The sequence below is a fragment of the Tachysurus fulvidraco genome, chromosome 11, assembly GCF_022655615.1.
Source record: "Tachysurus fulvidraco isolate hzauxx_2018 chromosome 11, HZAU_PFXX_2.0, whole genome shotgun sequence".
Lineage (NCBI taxonomy): Eukaryota > Metazoa > Chordata > Actinopteri > Siluriformes > Bagridae > Tachysurus > Tachysurus fulvidraco.
The window spans coordinates 8027307-8043748 of NC_062528.1; the positions used below are offsets into that span (position 1 = coordinate 8027307).

A 16442-nucleotide genomic window follows, 5' to 3' on the forward strand; every position below is an offset into this window, starting at 1 on the left:
TTTTATTGTTATTACGTTTTTTTGCAGACCTTAAGTGTATCTGCTTATATGATGGTACATGTGAAAAAAACATGCTCTATTTTTTTCAAAGCAGGCTTATCACATTGAACAGATGTTCTTAAAATAGCATATATAAACAATACCTTACAATAAATCTGCACAATTTTTGCAAACTGGGTTAATTGGGTTGAGTGGCATTTTCCTCCCACACACTATACACCATGTTGGGGTTGTGGTTACCCTTTGTACCTTTCCTTATGATTTTGTTCATATGAAATTAAACTCTGACCAAATTACAAATCATGTGATCAGTTTTACCCTGAAGACCAAATCATCAATTGTCAAGTAAAAAAAAACTGACTGTCTCTTCATAGTGATAACTGAGACTAAATGCACAGCACTACAATGTACATGAGGATCCATATTTCCACATTTTGTTGTTGTGCATATTACATTTATATACACATGTAAATATATAATTGGTTGTCAGCTGAGCATCAACACTTGTATGCTGTATTTTACCTCCACTATGAAGACTGCAATAATATAATCTAAATGATGCTTAATTTACCTTTATCGTGTAAAAACAAAAATAATACTGTCAAAGATATACTGAAAAACATTTCTGTAGCCATTATCCAAAAAATTCTTATTGGTGCATGAGATGAAACTTGGAGAATTGCTTGGGTTAATAATACATCCTGAACTGCATACAGTATGTACATTGGTGTCATTTCCAGAAGTCTCCTTCAAGTTCAGTCTCCTTTTAGAACAGTCTTCAGGAAGGATCTTTATGCAGGCTGTATGTGGATAAGCTGTGTCTTTCTTCACGTCTGGATAAGTCCGCTCTCAGCAGTGCAGGATCTTAATGAAAGCCTTGCGGAATTCAATATTGAAGGTGGTGTATATGATGGGGTTCACTGCGCTGTTGACGTAACCGAGCCAGGTAAAAGCTGTGTAGAGTTCTGCTGGGACGTGACAGTACGTATTCACTATGTGCGTGATGAAGAACGGCAGCCAGCATATAATAAACACACCTGCAAAAAGGAAGAGAAATGATAAATGGTGCAAAAATTGGATTGCTTTTCTGCTTAGATTAGAAAATCAGATTAGAAGCCTTTAATGTGATGCATTTTCTCAAATGTGTTTGCGAAACTTTAAGAAAGAGTCAGGTCCATAAATATTTCAATAAAATAATACTTTTTTTTGTTATTACTAAAAGTAAAATTATTATTATGATTATCTCTTTGCTACAGTATGCTAAAGTGCAGATTTGGAGATACCCAGTTGTTCAGCTGTCCCATTTTTTTCTCTCATTCTTTTACTGACAAGTTAGCAGATAAAAGGTCTAAAGTTGATTTCAAGTGTTGCATTTACTTTTGGAATCTGTTGCTGTTATTTCCCAAAGTGAAGTCCAAATTGTTGACATGGTCAGTGAAGCAAGCCATCTTTAGTCTAAATTAAAACAGACCTATCATAGAGATAGCATTAGAACAGAAGACATAAGGTGTAGCCAGATCAAGTACCTGTTATATGCTGAGCTCAAGAACAACAAAACGTCTTATACTGGTGTAAAACCCTTTTCAGGCCTCAGGCCAGATCAGGTACACTTTCCAGGAGGCAGGTGTCAGCTCATGCTAAGCACACTACCGGGTTTGTGACGTCACTTCCGGGCCAGGGTACACCTTGAGGAAGTACTTCCAGGACAGCAACCATGCCACCATTTTGTACCACGTTGGCACAATGCAAGCATTCCACAAACTTCATTCTGCATTCACTAGATGGTCTTCTGAGTTTGCCTAGTGCACTTGTTAAGTCATCCTGGCTTTGATCCTGTTCGTACTTGGCCTGGTTTGACTCTTTCCTGGATCCTGAGCCTACCTGCTCCTCTCCTACCTGGTTTGACTGTGCCTATTCTCCATTATTGTCTCAATCTGCCCTGTATTGTACAGTGTTTTCAAACTATTGTACTGTTTACAACTGAGATTTCTGCCTGCCCTGTAATCACTCTGTCTGCCCATGGCTCAGATTATTGGACTGTTTAAGACTCTGAACTTTGCCTGTCCTGCATTGCCATGTTTGCCTGTTATTTGGATACTGGACAGGTTTTTACATTGATTTTTGCCGACTTGTATTGCCTTTGCGCCTTTGCCTCCCCAGAATCATGCCTGATTGCATGAAAGTCTTGAACTCTTGCCTGCATACTGTATACTGGGTCCTTGGGTTAGGGTTAGGGTTAGGGTTAGGGTCCTTGCATACTGGGTCCTTGGCTGTTATATAAAATGCTGTTATTCCTACAACATTCATCTGATTTGGATGTTAATATCCTCAGATTAAATCAAAAAGTCTGCACTTTGAATTCTTATTTCATTTTAATTCATATACACTGTAGTAGACAGCTAATATTACAATAATTCTCAATTTCCTAATATTTATGGATGTGACTGCATGTTATTGGCAACTTTAATTTCAGGTTGTTTTATTCTAATTATTGGCTGTGCAGAGAAACATTTGCTTACCGAGTACAATGGCCAACATCTGAGTAGCTTTCTTCTCTTTCTGCTGAGAGATTTTGCGCTTGCTTATGGACTTCACTGACGTCTGCATTTTGCCACTGGGAGACACCTGTGTCTCAAACACTTTAGCCATTTTGGAGGCGTCGTAGTTCTTTCCATTCCGTGCTGGCTTGAGCTCAGTTGTGGAGGGTGCTATATCTACTTCAGTGTGGTTTGAACCAAGCAGAAGCCCATGCTGGCTCTCACCGGTCTGCTCAAGTGTCCGCTGTTTTGGAGGATTAAGGTTTGTAATTTCCTCTATTTGGCTTTCATTTTCATTATTGGCCACATCCTTTATGAAAATCTGTAGAAACAAGAGAAGATCTGTGTTGCTGAAATGCTCTCACAATGTGTGGACATTTACTTTATATGTGTGTGTGTGTGTGTGTGTGTGTGTGTGTGTGTGTGTGTGTGTGTGTGTGTGTGTGTGTGTATGTGTATAAGCATCTCTGGGTTTCAAACAAATAGTAATACTAAGCACTCAGACAATCAGTAAGAGGTAAATCTGCTACATACAATTCCCAGTAGTTCTTAGAAGGTTAGATGCACCAATCAGCCATTGCATTAAAATAACCTGCTTAATACTGTTTTAGTCCCCCTTGTGCCACCAAAACAGCTCCAACCCATCAAGGCATGGACACCACCAGACCTCTGAAGATGTGCTGTTGTATCTGGCACGAAGACATCAGATCATCAGCATCAGATCTTTTTAAATACTGTATGTTATTAGTTGGGGCCATAATAGAACAGACTTATTTGTACATCACATCCCACAGATGCTTGATCAGATTGAGTTCTGGGGAATTTGGGGGCCAAGCCAACACCTTAAACTGCTCCTCAGACCATTCCTGAACAATTTTTGCAGTGTGACAGGATGCATTATCCTTCTGAAATAGGCCACTGCTATTAGGGAATACTATTGCCAACAGAACATTGCTTCTCCCGGCTTTTATTCTTCCTATAGTGCAACCTGGTGCCATCATGTTCCCAAGAAACATGATGCACACTCACCCATCTGACCACAGGCCACCTTCTTCCATTGCTCCATGGTCCAGTTAAGTTGCTCATGTGCCAGAGTAGTGGACATAGGCACTCTGACTCATCTGCCGCTACCCAGCTCCATTCACATCAAGGTGTGATGCACTGTGTGTACTGACACCTTTCTGTCATAGCCAGCATTAAATTTGTCAGCAATTTGTGCAACAGTAGGTCTTCTGTGAGACCGGATGGGCTAGCCTTTACTCCCCACAAAGATCAATGAACCTTGGGCAGCCATGACCCTGTGGCTTTTTCACCAGTTTTTCTGATATTTTTGTGTGAAAAGATTATCAGTGTTATTCACTTTACCTCTCAGTGGGTCTAATGTTATGGCTGATCAGTGTACATATAATTTCTAAATGGGTAAGATACCAGCCTGCTCAAAATGGCTCTCTGTTTGATTTAAATGAGGTGGCTCTATAAATGTATTATGTACTCTTCTATCAAGATAACAAGCTTCAAAGCATAAGCTTACACATTATAGTTAACTGTAAAGTCCCTAAGGTGTTCTTAAAAGAAAATGATTTCACTGGTAATGATCTGAAAGCAGTAATAGATGTGTAATCCAATTTCTTTACTCAACTTAAGTAATTGTCTTACTTAAGTACAATGTAGTTTTTACAATGTAGTTTTTAAACAAATAAACTACATTTGTCATTTAGTCTATAAATGTCCTTAAAACAACGATTTGCTTAAAGTACAAAACGTTAGCTTTAGTATCAGACACCATATTTGATGAACCACATAGGTATCACAATTCTTTTAGTCCATTGTATGTGTCCATTTTAATTAAATAAATGGTTTCTCTTGAAAAAAAGAGAAAGTAACTTTTTTTTAATTGTTATAATTAACTGTATTAAACCAGAATGCACCACTGAGTTTAGTTAGCATTCACATAAGACAGACAGAAGATACAGTTCTATTACTGTAAAAGCATGCATCACGTTCTGAGACAAAGGAATAAAAAGCCATGTGACAAAAATTAACCCACAAAACAATAATGAAAACCTGGGAGCAAAAGTGAACTGCTAATGAACCTAAACACAGAGGAACCCTAGCCCTAAACCGAGTCCTTAATGTGGGCCAGATTTAATCAGTAAGCAATACAAAAAAGGGTTTTGCTCTTTTGACAAATGTCTGCTCAGAAGCTTCCAGTACTGTGGGATTACTTGTGTAACTGTTTGATTTCAATTGATTTCTACAGAGTTTATGCTTGATATATGCACAAAATTAAAAACAGACAATGAGTCACAATGGGTCACATTTTACACGTGGATTTAAATGGTTGTTAAAATAGAAGCATCTGGTGGAGAATTTCCTGAAATCTGTTCCCTCATGTTCCCCCAGAAAGAGATAAATAAAATAAACTTATTTAACCTTTCTTAACAGGTCAATAAAGCAATTTGTGCCAAAGTTGTTACTTTCTTTAGTATTGGAGGTTTTATTTTATCATCATCAACTTAAGTTTCCTAGCAGTTCCTTGTACCTAAATTTTTTTTCTGATTTAAAATGTGATTAAAATAATAATAAAAAAAAGCCAAAGGTTCTTTATCAAGAAGGAGCTTAAAGGAGTTGCATCATGAGCTATTTAAAAAAATAATTCATGGAAATTTGGAACATGCAATAATTCTGCAGTTCGCCGCATAAAATTAGATATGACTTCAAACACAGTTTAAATAGATGTAACTAATTTTGCATTAAAGCAGATACTCTGCTGTAATTTCTTTAGATTAAAAAAAAATACTAAATATTTTTTTCCATACTACAAAGCATCAAAATACACATATACTACATAAAATAGCATAGAAAGCCTGGCAGAAAGACAAAAAAAAATGCAGTGGAAGCTTCCTGAATAAATACAAATGTCCCCTTGTGGCATGTTTTTTTTTTTTTTTTTAAGGAAGTAAAATCTGATACATCACATTTTTGTTATGAACAGGAAAATTCCCATTGGACTTCACAGCGACGGTGCACAGCTTCACATCATCAGGGTGAGTGCATTTCTGAAACAGAAGAGCATGGAAGGGCATTCAGTCATACGTCACTGACTGATGGGTTCAGAAAAGTGGACAATATCAAACACTACAGTCTGAGAAGACTAACCCTAACACCTGATACATAATAAAACACATAGTACCATTAACTTGAAACAGTGCTACTTTTTTCATTACTTGCATCATGAATACCGATAAGAATGATATTAGAAACAATACTTTTATAGGAGACAGATTAGCTTACGTATGTTATAGAAAAAGAGAATCTTTGTTGCTTGCTCATGGATTAATATGCAAATTGGGAATATAGTTCACAACAAAAGTAAAACTAAATTAAAAATGTTAAAAGGACTTTACACAATAGAAGCATTATTTCCTATAAAAAAAAGATTTTTGTGTAAGCTATTACAAAAAACTACAGACTAAGCAGGAATCTGTCAAATACAGTAGAGAGGTATGGGTCAGCTTTCATTTTCTGTAGTGCTTGTATTGATTTATTTTATGCCCCATTGGCTGAGTAAAAGAAATGGTCTAAAAGGCATCATCCTGACTAAAGTGCACCACCTTATAAAATATAGTGTAAATCAGTTGTCAGATTGTCAAATGCAAGACATTAGATGTGTGAGTTATCTCCCTGCTTGTTTAAAATGATAGCGGTACCTTTAAAGTGCCCATGTCCATGTTGCTGCTTGGGTAGGTGCGCTTTGTGCTGACACGTTTACGCCGTCTACGTAGCACTACGTAGATCTGCACGTACACGAGCAGGGTGATGATGAATGGAACGTAGAAGGACACAACAGAAGAGTAGACTACAAAGGCAGGGTTCGCGATTACACAGAGAGCTTCATCGTGGCTCTCTGCAAATTTGGAAGAGAATTAAAATTCAGTATGAAGGGTTTGCTCTTAATTTTCTCCCATTTTTGAATCACAAAATATGACATAGACTTTGCAGATCCTTGCATCATAGAATTACCTGTGTTGTTGAGTCCAAACAGCAGGGGGCATGAAATGGCAAAGGACAGTATCCACACTACTGAGATCATGACTGTGACTCTCCTCTTGGAGCTGTAGCGTGTATTATACAACATTGGCATCGCAACTGCTGTATACCTGGAGGAAGAATACAGTATTTTGATCAAGCACAACATTTTTTCATATTTTCCAAAATTCGATTTGAATCAACTTTTGAATCAACCAAACTGACTCCTAAAATGTTTTTTTTTCTGGATGTACATATTCCATAGACACATTAGAAGGAGAACAAAGGAAAATGGTGTTTCCCACAGATCTGAAATTCTTGGGATGCTGTTTCAATAATATCAATATTACTGTCAAGGCCATTTCTAGCTATAGGCAATATAAACATATACGTATTCCTCTGTAAAAATGCAAATAAATACTACTACTACTACCAATAATAATAATAATAATAATAATAGTAATTATAATAATTAGTGTTATTGTTATTATGGTTGTTATTATTGTTATCATTATTATGAAAAAAGTTGATATATACAGTACATAAAGTATTATCTTTTGGTGCTAATAACGGATAACAAGGTTGGTTGTATTAGTTTTGGCTCAGTTTGAGGTTTATAGAGTCCATAAAAAAACAATAAAGTGTGGAAGCAACACCAAACATAGTCAACTCAACTGTAATGGTGTCTACAAATTCAACTTAATTAAACTCCATTCAAATTTATTTGTATAGCACTTTTAAAAATGGACATATCATATCATATCACACGCTCACTCTCATTCATTCATTCATTCGTTCATTTATTCTTTAGTCTTCAGTAACTTATTTATCCAGGTCAGAGATGCAAAGTCATGAGTCTATCTAAGAAACACTTGGCATAAGTCAAGGCTGGATGAAACACATTCACACACTCATTCATAAAATTCATCTCCGCCAATCCATCAACCAGCCTGTTTTTTGAAGGTGGGAAACCCAAATAAATATGAAGTGAAAATACCAATACCATTAAGTTTCAGGTTGCCAAACATAGACAAAAAGAAATACCGATGGAGCTGCTTTCCCTCAACTGAAAGAGCAGAACAAAATATTAGCAAGATGGAGTTTTAAAACTCCACTTAGGCTAATAACTACATTTCTCTATTGGTCCTATTCTGCCATTTGAAAATGTGTTATTGGACTACATAAAAAGTGGTTTACAGTATAACAAGTAGGTGAACAAGGACCCATTATGTGCTCCAAAAAATATAGGGTCAGGGATCATATTTGGCACCAGTTTTGTTAATACATCAGCTTAGTAGTTGAATCAGTGTTACTGTTTCATAAGTAATATGACTGTATTTCATCAGAACATCCTTTTTGTTAGTGATGGATGCTCATGGTCATTTGCAGTAGCTTTAAAGTACACAGAAATTTAGAGAGCACTAATATTATCAGCTCTGACTGAATGCACAAGCTAAGTACAAATGCGGCAAAACTCATTACAATTGCAATTAACACCAGATCTCATAATAATTAATGCTTTAACATTAGAAGAAATGGAAAAAAGTTCCAAAAAATGTATTGCTCTCTTCTCTTTCTTGCTCTCTCTTTCTACAGTAACTGCATTTAAAACTGCAGGCAATTCATGCTGTTTTCACGGATTAGATCTAATAAATAAAATGCTCGTTTTTAAGCTCATTATCTAGTTACAGTATCAAAGTATAACCAGTGTAGGGGAAACGGTTTAGGTGTTCATACAGTGAAATCTTTCTAGATACACTTACAGTCAAAAGCTTTTAATCACCTCTAATTTATATTATAATTTGAAAAAACGAGTAGTAGGTATAAGGGAATTAAGTTAATTAATGTTAAGTGAATTGATGAATTTTAGAATGTAGAATTGCATTAAAGCAAATTAAATTTAATCTAATCAGAAAAGACCCAGAGTGTTTGCTGTCTCAGCAGTCCTGTCTTTAATAAAATACTCATTTAGATTCCCATTAGGCAACCAGTTAATAAATACCTCTAATGGTTTCCTTATTTGAAACCTTTTACTTTTTGCTATTAATTTGGTTAGGTTTGGGCAAATAAAGTAAGCAAAAAAAAAAAACAAGCTAAAGTAACTTAAAAAGAGCTATTCTGCAAAATATAAACCATAGAAATATATACACACTCATGCAGGTTTTATAACCAAAATACGGCCAAATGTATATGGACAATTGACCATCACACCCACAACCCCAGACCACCCTCTTTTACCAGAGTGTGTAAGCTTAAAATTGTACAGAATACTTCCATTACAACTTCCTAAACCTGTTCTAGCATGACAATGGTGCTGTGCACAGAGTGAGCTTGGTTGGCTGAGTTTGGAGTGGAAAATTCTGGCCCGCAGAGAGTCCTGAACTCAGCCCCACTGAACACCTTTGGGCTGAACTGGAACACAGACTGAAGGTGTCCTTGCCCAACATCAGTGCCTGACCTCACTAATAATCTTGTGTATAAATAAGCACAATCACACAAAATCTAGTAGGAAGACTTCCCAGAAGAATGGAGGTCATTAGGGAGGACTAAAAGGCAAAGGAAGGACTAAATCTGGAATAGACTGTTCGGCAAGCAAATAAGGGTGTGATATCTAAGGGCATGTGTCTACAAATTGTAACCATATAGTGTACAGTATATAGCGTATTGATTCTTCTGGGTTTTATTACCCTGAAAAAATTGGATTTTAATCTGTGAATATATCTAGAACTACTAGGATATGGCTTCTTCCTAGAATACACGTAACCTGATGAAGCATCTTAAACATAAAAACATGAAAAAATTGCTTTCAGCAGACTTGATGCATAACAAATATTTACAGACAATGCTGAGGAAGTAAAAAAAAAAAAAGCTTAGACCATATATATTGTTTTTTAACATCAACCATTATGGATCCTTGGTAATGCAGGTACAGTATATGACACAATGAATACAAAGAAATGTACTTGCAGCTTTGCAGAAGAAAAAGTTGCTTTCCTGCTCAATCCCTGGTCATTAATATAGCTAACTAATGCATTTCTTTTAAAATCAACTCACTATAAAGAACCAAGCTACAAGCATGCATGTACACGACGATGTGTATTTTACATAGTTAATTAAACAGGGGAAACAAAAATCAGTTAATTTCACTCAGGATTGATAAATACCAAGTATGTTACTTGTTTCGTATATCAGTATTTACTCAGACTAAAAAAAAGTTAATGAGGCATCATTGGTATTTATTGTTTCTTCATCGGTGTCATTTACGTCCTATACTTAATGATCTCATGACTATACACTGTATATCTGGTGCTCTTGTGGATTTGTAGTATCTGTCTTTATTACCAGTATAATAGAAAAGCAATAGTAATAGCCATGGTAGATTGCTGTTCTCACATTGTTGCCATTTCCTTCATTCGTCTTAGATTTATACACATATTTGCCAGCCATCAAATCTGTATTCTGCAAAGGATGTGACATCTTACATCACAGTTTACATTTTATGCCCACATAAAATCCAGCAGTGTCTTTTAAAGCTTGCAAATTAGGACCTCCTACATAACAGCTGGGTGAGTAATGATCACGAGGAATATTATTAAATATACAGTACTCACCTATCAATACTAATGGCACAGAGATTAAGGATGCTTGCTGTGCACATCATAACATCAAGCGTGACAAAGATGTCACAGTGGATTGTGCTAAATCTCCATTCTCCCACCACCTGACAAAAACAAAAGCAACAAATTACAGCTTATGAAAACGTTCTTCTTGAACGCTCTGTAATAAAACTCTGTGTTCAAACCAGTTTTATACTTGAAATGTGCTGTACAGCCAGACAGATAACATTATAACCTCCTCACCTTTTTTTATGTGTATATATACACACACACACACACACACACACACACACAAGGTAGATATATGAGGTAGATAATATGGTATTTTCAGGACAGATTGTCATTGTGTAATCTTTTATTTTAGTTAAAATGAATTGTGTGCTTTTAAAGATTCTTTTACTAGGATTTCGAGTCTTTTTATTTTATTTATTTGTTTCTTTTTATTTACAGGTTTGGCAATAAAAGAGTGTGAATAACAACTTAGTGTTAAATACAAATTTATTGTAATATACAAATAATCCTGTGATATAAAATAAAGCAATCTATTTATAAATAATGTAAACACACATTACACATCACAATGCTGTAATCTGCTTATTGCAATGACCTGCCAAATCTGTGCCTAAGACTTTACTGTACAGTTACTGCCAATGTGTGTAAAATTCAAAGTGTATTGTACTTATCATAAGAATGAAAAATAATATCATTTATTTATTTATAAACCAAGACACTGAATGTGTGGCAAGCTTAGTGACTTTGTGCACATTAAGTATAAGAGAGTTTGGCTCCATTTCTGTAATGTGCCATAAACCTGGCTGAGAACTAATCTAACTCAGGTCAATCTCATAGTGTCTGCTGAGCAGCCTGGCAGCGCTCTTTTTGGCAGATTCTGATTAATGTGTGTCTTCAGGCATGCTGAGGCGCTCACAACCTGCTTGATCGGACTGCACTTTTGCCTCTGGAGCTTGCATCTCTCTTATTGAATAAAGGATTATTGACCACTAATGAAAGCCGAAAGTGGGTGTGCTCTCATCAGTTCATCAACAGTGTTTTTTTCCTCCACCTCTGTCTAATGATGGCCAATCTCTCATTTTTAGTTTTATTTATATATTTATTTTTTATATAGCCAATAGACTGCACCTCAAGACAAAACAATTAATGGCCAATTTCAGGAATCATCGTTTACAGCATTTAGCAGACACCCTTAACCAGAGTGACTTACAACTGAGAGTTAAGGGTCTTGCTCAGGGGCCCAGCAGAGGCAGCTTGGTGGACCTGGGGTTCGAACCCATGACCTTCAGATCAGTATCCCAACACCTTAACCACTGAGCTACCACAGCCGAATCATCTTACTGTATATTTCAAAATAATTTCAAAATAATTTGAGACTGATAATTTGATGGAAATATACAGCATGCAAACAAAACTAGATTTAAAAAAGTCAATTTCAAAATCATAGTTGAAAAAATAGATAAATTAAAGCATTTCACACTCAAGTTGCACTCAATGATGTTTTCCATTTATATAAATATTTCTCAGGCAAATCTATACCCATGGTCAAGTACTTTTAGCTTTATGCTTTAGGCAATTTAGTTAAATTGTTAATAGTTAAACATAATATATACAGTTGTGCTCAAAAGTTTGCATACCTTGAAAGAAATTGCTAAACGTTGCCAATCATTTGGAAAATATGACTGATAATGCAAAAGAGTTTTTTTCTTAATTAAGTACAGAGGTCATGTGAAGTCATTAATTATCACACAGTTTTTTGAGTCCTTTTTAAAATCTAATGATAACTGAAATCATCTAAAGAACCCTGATCAAAAGTTGAATACTTGAATGTTTGACCACATTATAAACACACCGGTTGACACACAGAGGTTTAAATGGCTATTAAAGGGAAGTTTCCACACCTGTGACTCATTGTAATTGTAATTTTGTCTGTGTATAAATAATCAGTGAGTTTCTCAGCTCATGAGGTGATGCACTGACTTGGCTGGATACTGCACCATGGGGAAGACAAAAGAACTGCCAGTGGACCTGCTTAATAAGGTAGTTGAACTTTATAGAGCAGGAAAAGGATATAGAAAGTTATCTCAACAATTGAAAATGCCCGTCAGTACAACAACTGATAAAGAGGTGGAAAATAAGAGGTTCTGTTGATACTACCCCATGGTCAGGTAAACCAAGAAAGATTTCACCCAATACTGCCGAAATAATTGTTGAGGACGCAAAGAAAAAAACTACAAACAACTTTGAGTGAACTACAGGCTACTCTGGAAAAAAAGTGGTGGTGTTGTTTCCAGGAGCACAATTAGGAAGTCCTTGAACACATGACCTGCATGGACGAGTTGCCAGGAGAAAGCCGTTACTGCACCCATGCCACAAAAAGGTCTGCCTTCAGTACACCTGACAGAAGCAAGACAAGCCTTGCAGCTTCTGGAGCAGTCATGTGGAGTAATAAGGCCAAAATTGAACTTTATAGTCACAAACATAAACTATGTTTGTAGAAAAGTCAACAAGGTATATGGTGAAAAGTACACTGTAAAGCATGGCGGTGGATCTCTTATGTTTTGGGGATGTGTGAGCTCCAGTGACACAGGGAAGTTAGTAGAATTTATGGCAAGATGAATGCAGCATGTTATCAGAAAATACTGGCAGACAATTTGCATTCTAACAGCAAGAAAGCGCATGCGCATGGGACAATTATTACAAAAGACCTCATGCCATCATTGATGCTAAAGGGGACAATACACCATATTAAAAACTAAAGGTATGCACACTTTTGAACAGGAATTATTTCCATATTTTCTTTTTTGTTATGTTTTGTTTAATGTTTGTGCCATTCTGTTATGCCTTACATATTAACTTAAATATAAAATAAATATGTTTTGCCTTCTGTCTCATGTTTTTTTTTTTTAAAAAAATGGTACATACAGTACCTTGCAAATTCTCCCAAGGTATGCAAACTTTTGAGCACAACTGTGTGTGTTTGTGTGTCTGTGTGTGTAGTGTATATATATAAACACACTTATACAGTTACTTTGTGCCATGTGTATATGGAGCAAAACTTGTTTTTGTACTACATTTCATGTTGTTTATAGTCATGCACAGACCGTTGCAATTTAAGGCTCCCTGTGAAAGTCTTGTGATGGGCAATCAAGATGCTGATGACGGCTTATCCAAATGGGACCTTTTCTTGTTTCAACATTTTCTGGACAATTGACAACTAAGTGAGATATTACAAAAGTTTTCACCCTGGTTTGGAGGCCAATCCATTGCAAGACCCATGCACACATACTTGGGGCAATTTAGTACAGCTACTCAAAATACCTGCAGTGGGAGGAGTCCCATACAGTATAATCATGGGAAGAAACATGTGAAAAGCCAGACAGACAGCACAAGATCAGGATCAAACTGGGGACCTTTCAGCAGCTTTACCACTCACAAGCACCCCTCACAATATCATGTACCTGGTATTTCAGTTTTATTAACAGCAGTGTTTGAATCAGAGGCCCTAATGTGCAGCTGTTTTATTGATCTGCTGGGTAATTTTATCACCAAGTAGATCGCAGCCATACACTAGGGAGAGTACTATCCTGCAGACGAAGATACATAAGAAAGTGTAAAACAAATCTACTGCACAGCGTACAGAACAGAGCCGGTGTAGAAATCACGTTTATGTGATAAGACGTTGTGAAATATGGTGAAGACTTTAAAATCTTAATGCTTTTAATTGTGTTCAAAAAGATGGTGTGTAAAAAAAAAGATGCTGGTAATTTTTCCATTCTTACCACCTGACCACGTACTTGAATAATTTATCCATAACTGAAGGGGCAAACAACTATAATAAAGTCCACTGTTTAGTCAATAACTAAATTAACTTTAATATTAAGTGTAATGTTCAATTAACTAATTATTTAAGCAACGTTCATTCTTTAATTCATTTACTGAGATGCGGTCACAGGTGAACGTGGCTCAGATGATCAGATTTTAGAACTATTTGTTTTAGAAAGCTATGGTAAATAAGATAAGATAAGATATACCTTTATTCGTCGCACAATGGGGAGATTTCACAGTATATAATATACAGTATATAAAAAACATAATGTACAAAAAGAGACCATGAGTAATAAATTATGTGTACTCAATTATATTTCATAACCTACCTCAAGATATACCACCCAAGGCATAACCAGAGTCGCAACCAGCAGGTCAGCCACAGCCAAGCTCACTATCAGGTAGTTAGTCGTGGTCTGTAAAGCTTTCTCTCTAGACACGGCCATGCACACGAGTACATTTCCGAAGACAATCACAAAAATGAGCAGTGTGAGTAGCATGGCGTAATAATTGTACTGATGTCTTCTGCCTCCATCTGTAGTGTTGAGGCCACTGAGGCTATTTTTGAAGAAGCTATCATTATAAAGATATTCCTCCAAGACTTCCATCAGCTGTGAGGGTCCGAGGCCAAGAAGAGGCCCTAAAGACAGAAGAGAATGGTTATGGTCAAGTAGCAAAGATATGGTTCATTTCATCAGGGCACTTAACAGAAATCTACTGGCAATCTTAATCCATTGGATGTCTTTGGTAGATTTTTACTCACTGTGACAAAATCATTACTTCTAGCCTGTACATATTATTCTCATTGTTTCGTGAATGGCACACATCTCTACCCTAAACAAGACTCCCAAACCTGCATCAGCTTAACAGCAGCGCTAAACATTATGGGCAAAAAAACAACTCCATTAAGCATTGGTTGGGAATTTTGCTCTGTTTAATCACCTTTCATGACTGGTACTGACAGAATCTACAGTCTGGGATAAAAGAAATCAGCCCCAGCCTCGCTTCTTCATATCTTCCTGAGTACTTTTTCTTTTGGCTTTTAGAGGTGCTGTTGTGCTCGGTTCGACAGTAGTCCAAAACAATTTACTTTTGTAGCCATACAAGTAGCACCACATGGCGGCTGACTTGTGTCATTCACCTCCACCTTTTAACCAAAGATGAAATACTGTATTAGACTATAACAATAACTGCAAAAATAGATGTAATGTGTCATGAAAGCATTATACTTTTATATTATTATAAGTATATTATATTATACTTATGTCATTTTTCTTTCTTCCATGTGAGACATTTTATGGTATGTAAATACAGGTCCATGAATTTACAATAATACAAGTCTAAAAACAATGAGTTCAGTCACGTTTATCATAAAAGTGACTGAACTCATTGTTTTTAGACTTGTATTATTAGAAGATGTTTCTCAAGACTTGGAAACATCACCAATGTATACAATTTCAATTTAATACTTTGATGATGTTTCTAAGTCTTGCCTCTAGGCGACATAATCTATAAATCATGAATTTATTAATTTTAACATGACAACAACAATATTGGATAGCTTGTTTTCTGCCTTTTTGTCACTAGGCTTATTCAGACGCAACTCGATTTTTCATCTTCAAATAATATTGAGGCTGAGCAGCAAATCTGATCTTCGATTAGGTTACGAGATGGCTTTTTAAAGTCTCTGAAATATTGCTATGTTAAGATGCACAAATCTATGAATGGAAATAGAAAACACTTAAAAAAAATCATGCTTCCACAATCATGTGTTAACACATTGCACAACATCATCCTTTAGCTAGAACTTCTCAATAAATGTAAAATATGGATGCGCTTGCCAGGAATGACTGAAACAGAGAGAGCTATAAATACACCGGTCAGCATAATCTAACATCATTTTCCATAATGCTCTGAGTGAATTGTGCTATTCGATAATGAGTAATAATATAAGGTTGTTTGTAATGGAAGGAAGTAGAAAAGAACAAAGGGTGGAGATGCTCCTGCTTAAGAAAATGTCCAGGGGGTCAAACAAGATAAGCAATGTTTCAAATTTAATGAGGGTTAAAGAGCACAAGATGCAGCGTTGCATAATCGATGTAAAATCTTGTGAATTAATTATGAAGCTCCAGCCAATTAAGGTCATGAAGATACCAAGCTCAAGTGTAACTTCTAGATGAGTTTTCAATATTTTGTTATTTAAGTCTGTCTCTATACTAAAATATCTGTTAAAAATAATAATAAAAAATGCTTAATAATAATAAAAAAATTAATACTAATTTATATTTAATAATTTTTATAATTTAATGAAAAAAATAAAATCATGTTGTACGTTATTAGAAAGTGTCCCAGAGTGAATATCCTTAATTAGACATCATGATTTCAGTCATACAGGTTTCAGTAAAAAAAAAAAAAAAAA

At 35.8% G+C, this 16442-nt stretch overlaps 1 protein-coding gene across 1 annotated transcript in view; it reads right to left on the reverse strand.

The window, feature by feature from the left end:
- Positions 1 to 22: 22 nt before the first annotated feature.
- The window catches only part of drd2a (dopamine receptor D2a), an 18027-nt gene continuing 1607 nt past the window's right edge, over positions 23 to 16442 (reverse strand). Inside the window, exons 2-8 of the mRNA XM_027173929.2 lie at positions 14353 to 14663; positions 10178 to 10287; positions 6561 to 6697; positions 6248 to 6444; positions 5516 to 5596; positions 2520 to 2859; positions 23 to 1037 (exon numbers count right to left, since the gene is read on the reverse strand). Of these exons, the coding sequence (XP_027029730.2) occupies positions 850 to 1037; positions 2520 to 2859; positions 5516 to 5596; positions 6248 to 6444; positions 6561 to 6697; positions 10178 to 10287; positions 14353 to 14631 (1332 nt within the window). The 5' untranslated portion in view covers positions 14632 to 14663 and the 3' untranslated portion in view covers positions 23 to 849. The remainder of the gene's footprint in view (positions 1038 to 2519; positions 2860 to 5515; positions 5597 to 6247; positions 6445 to 6560; positions 6698 to 10177; positions 10288 to 14352; positions 14664 to 16442) is intronic.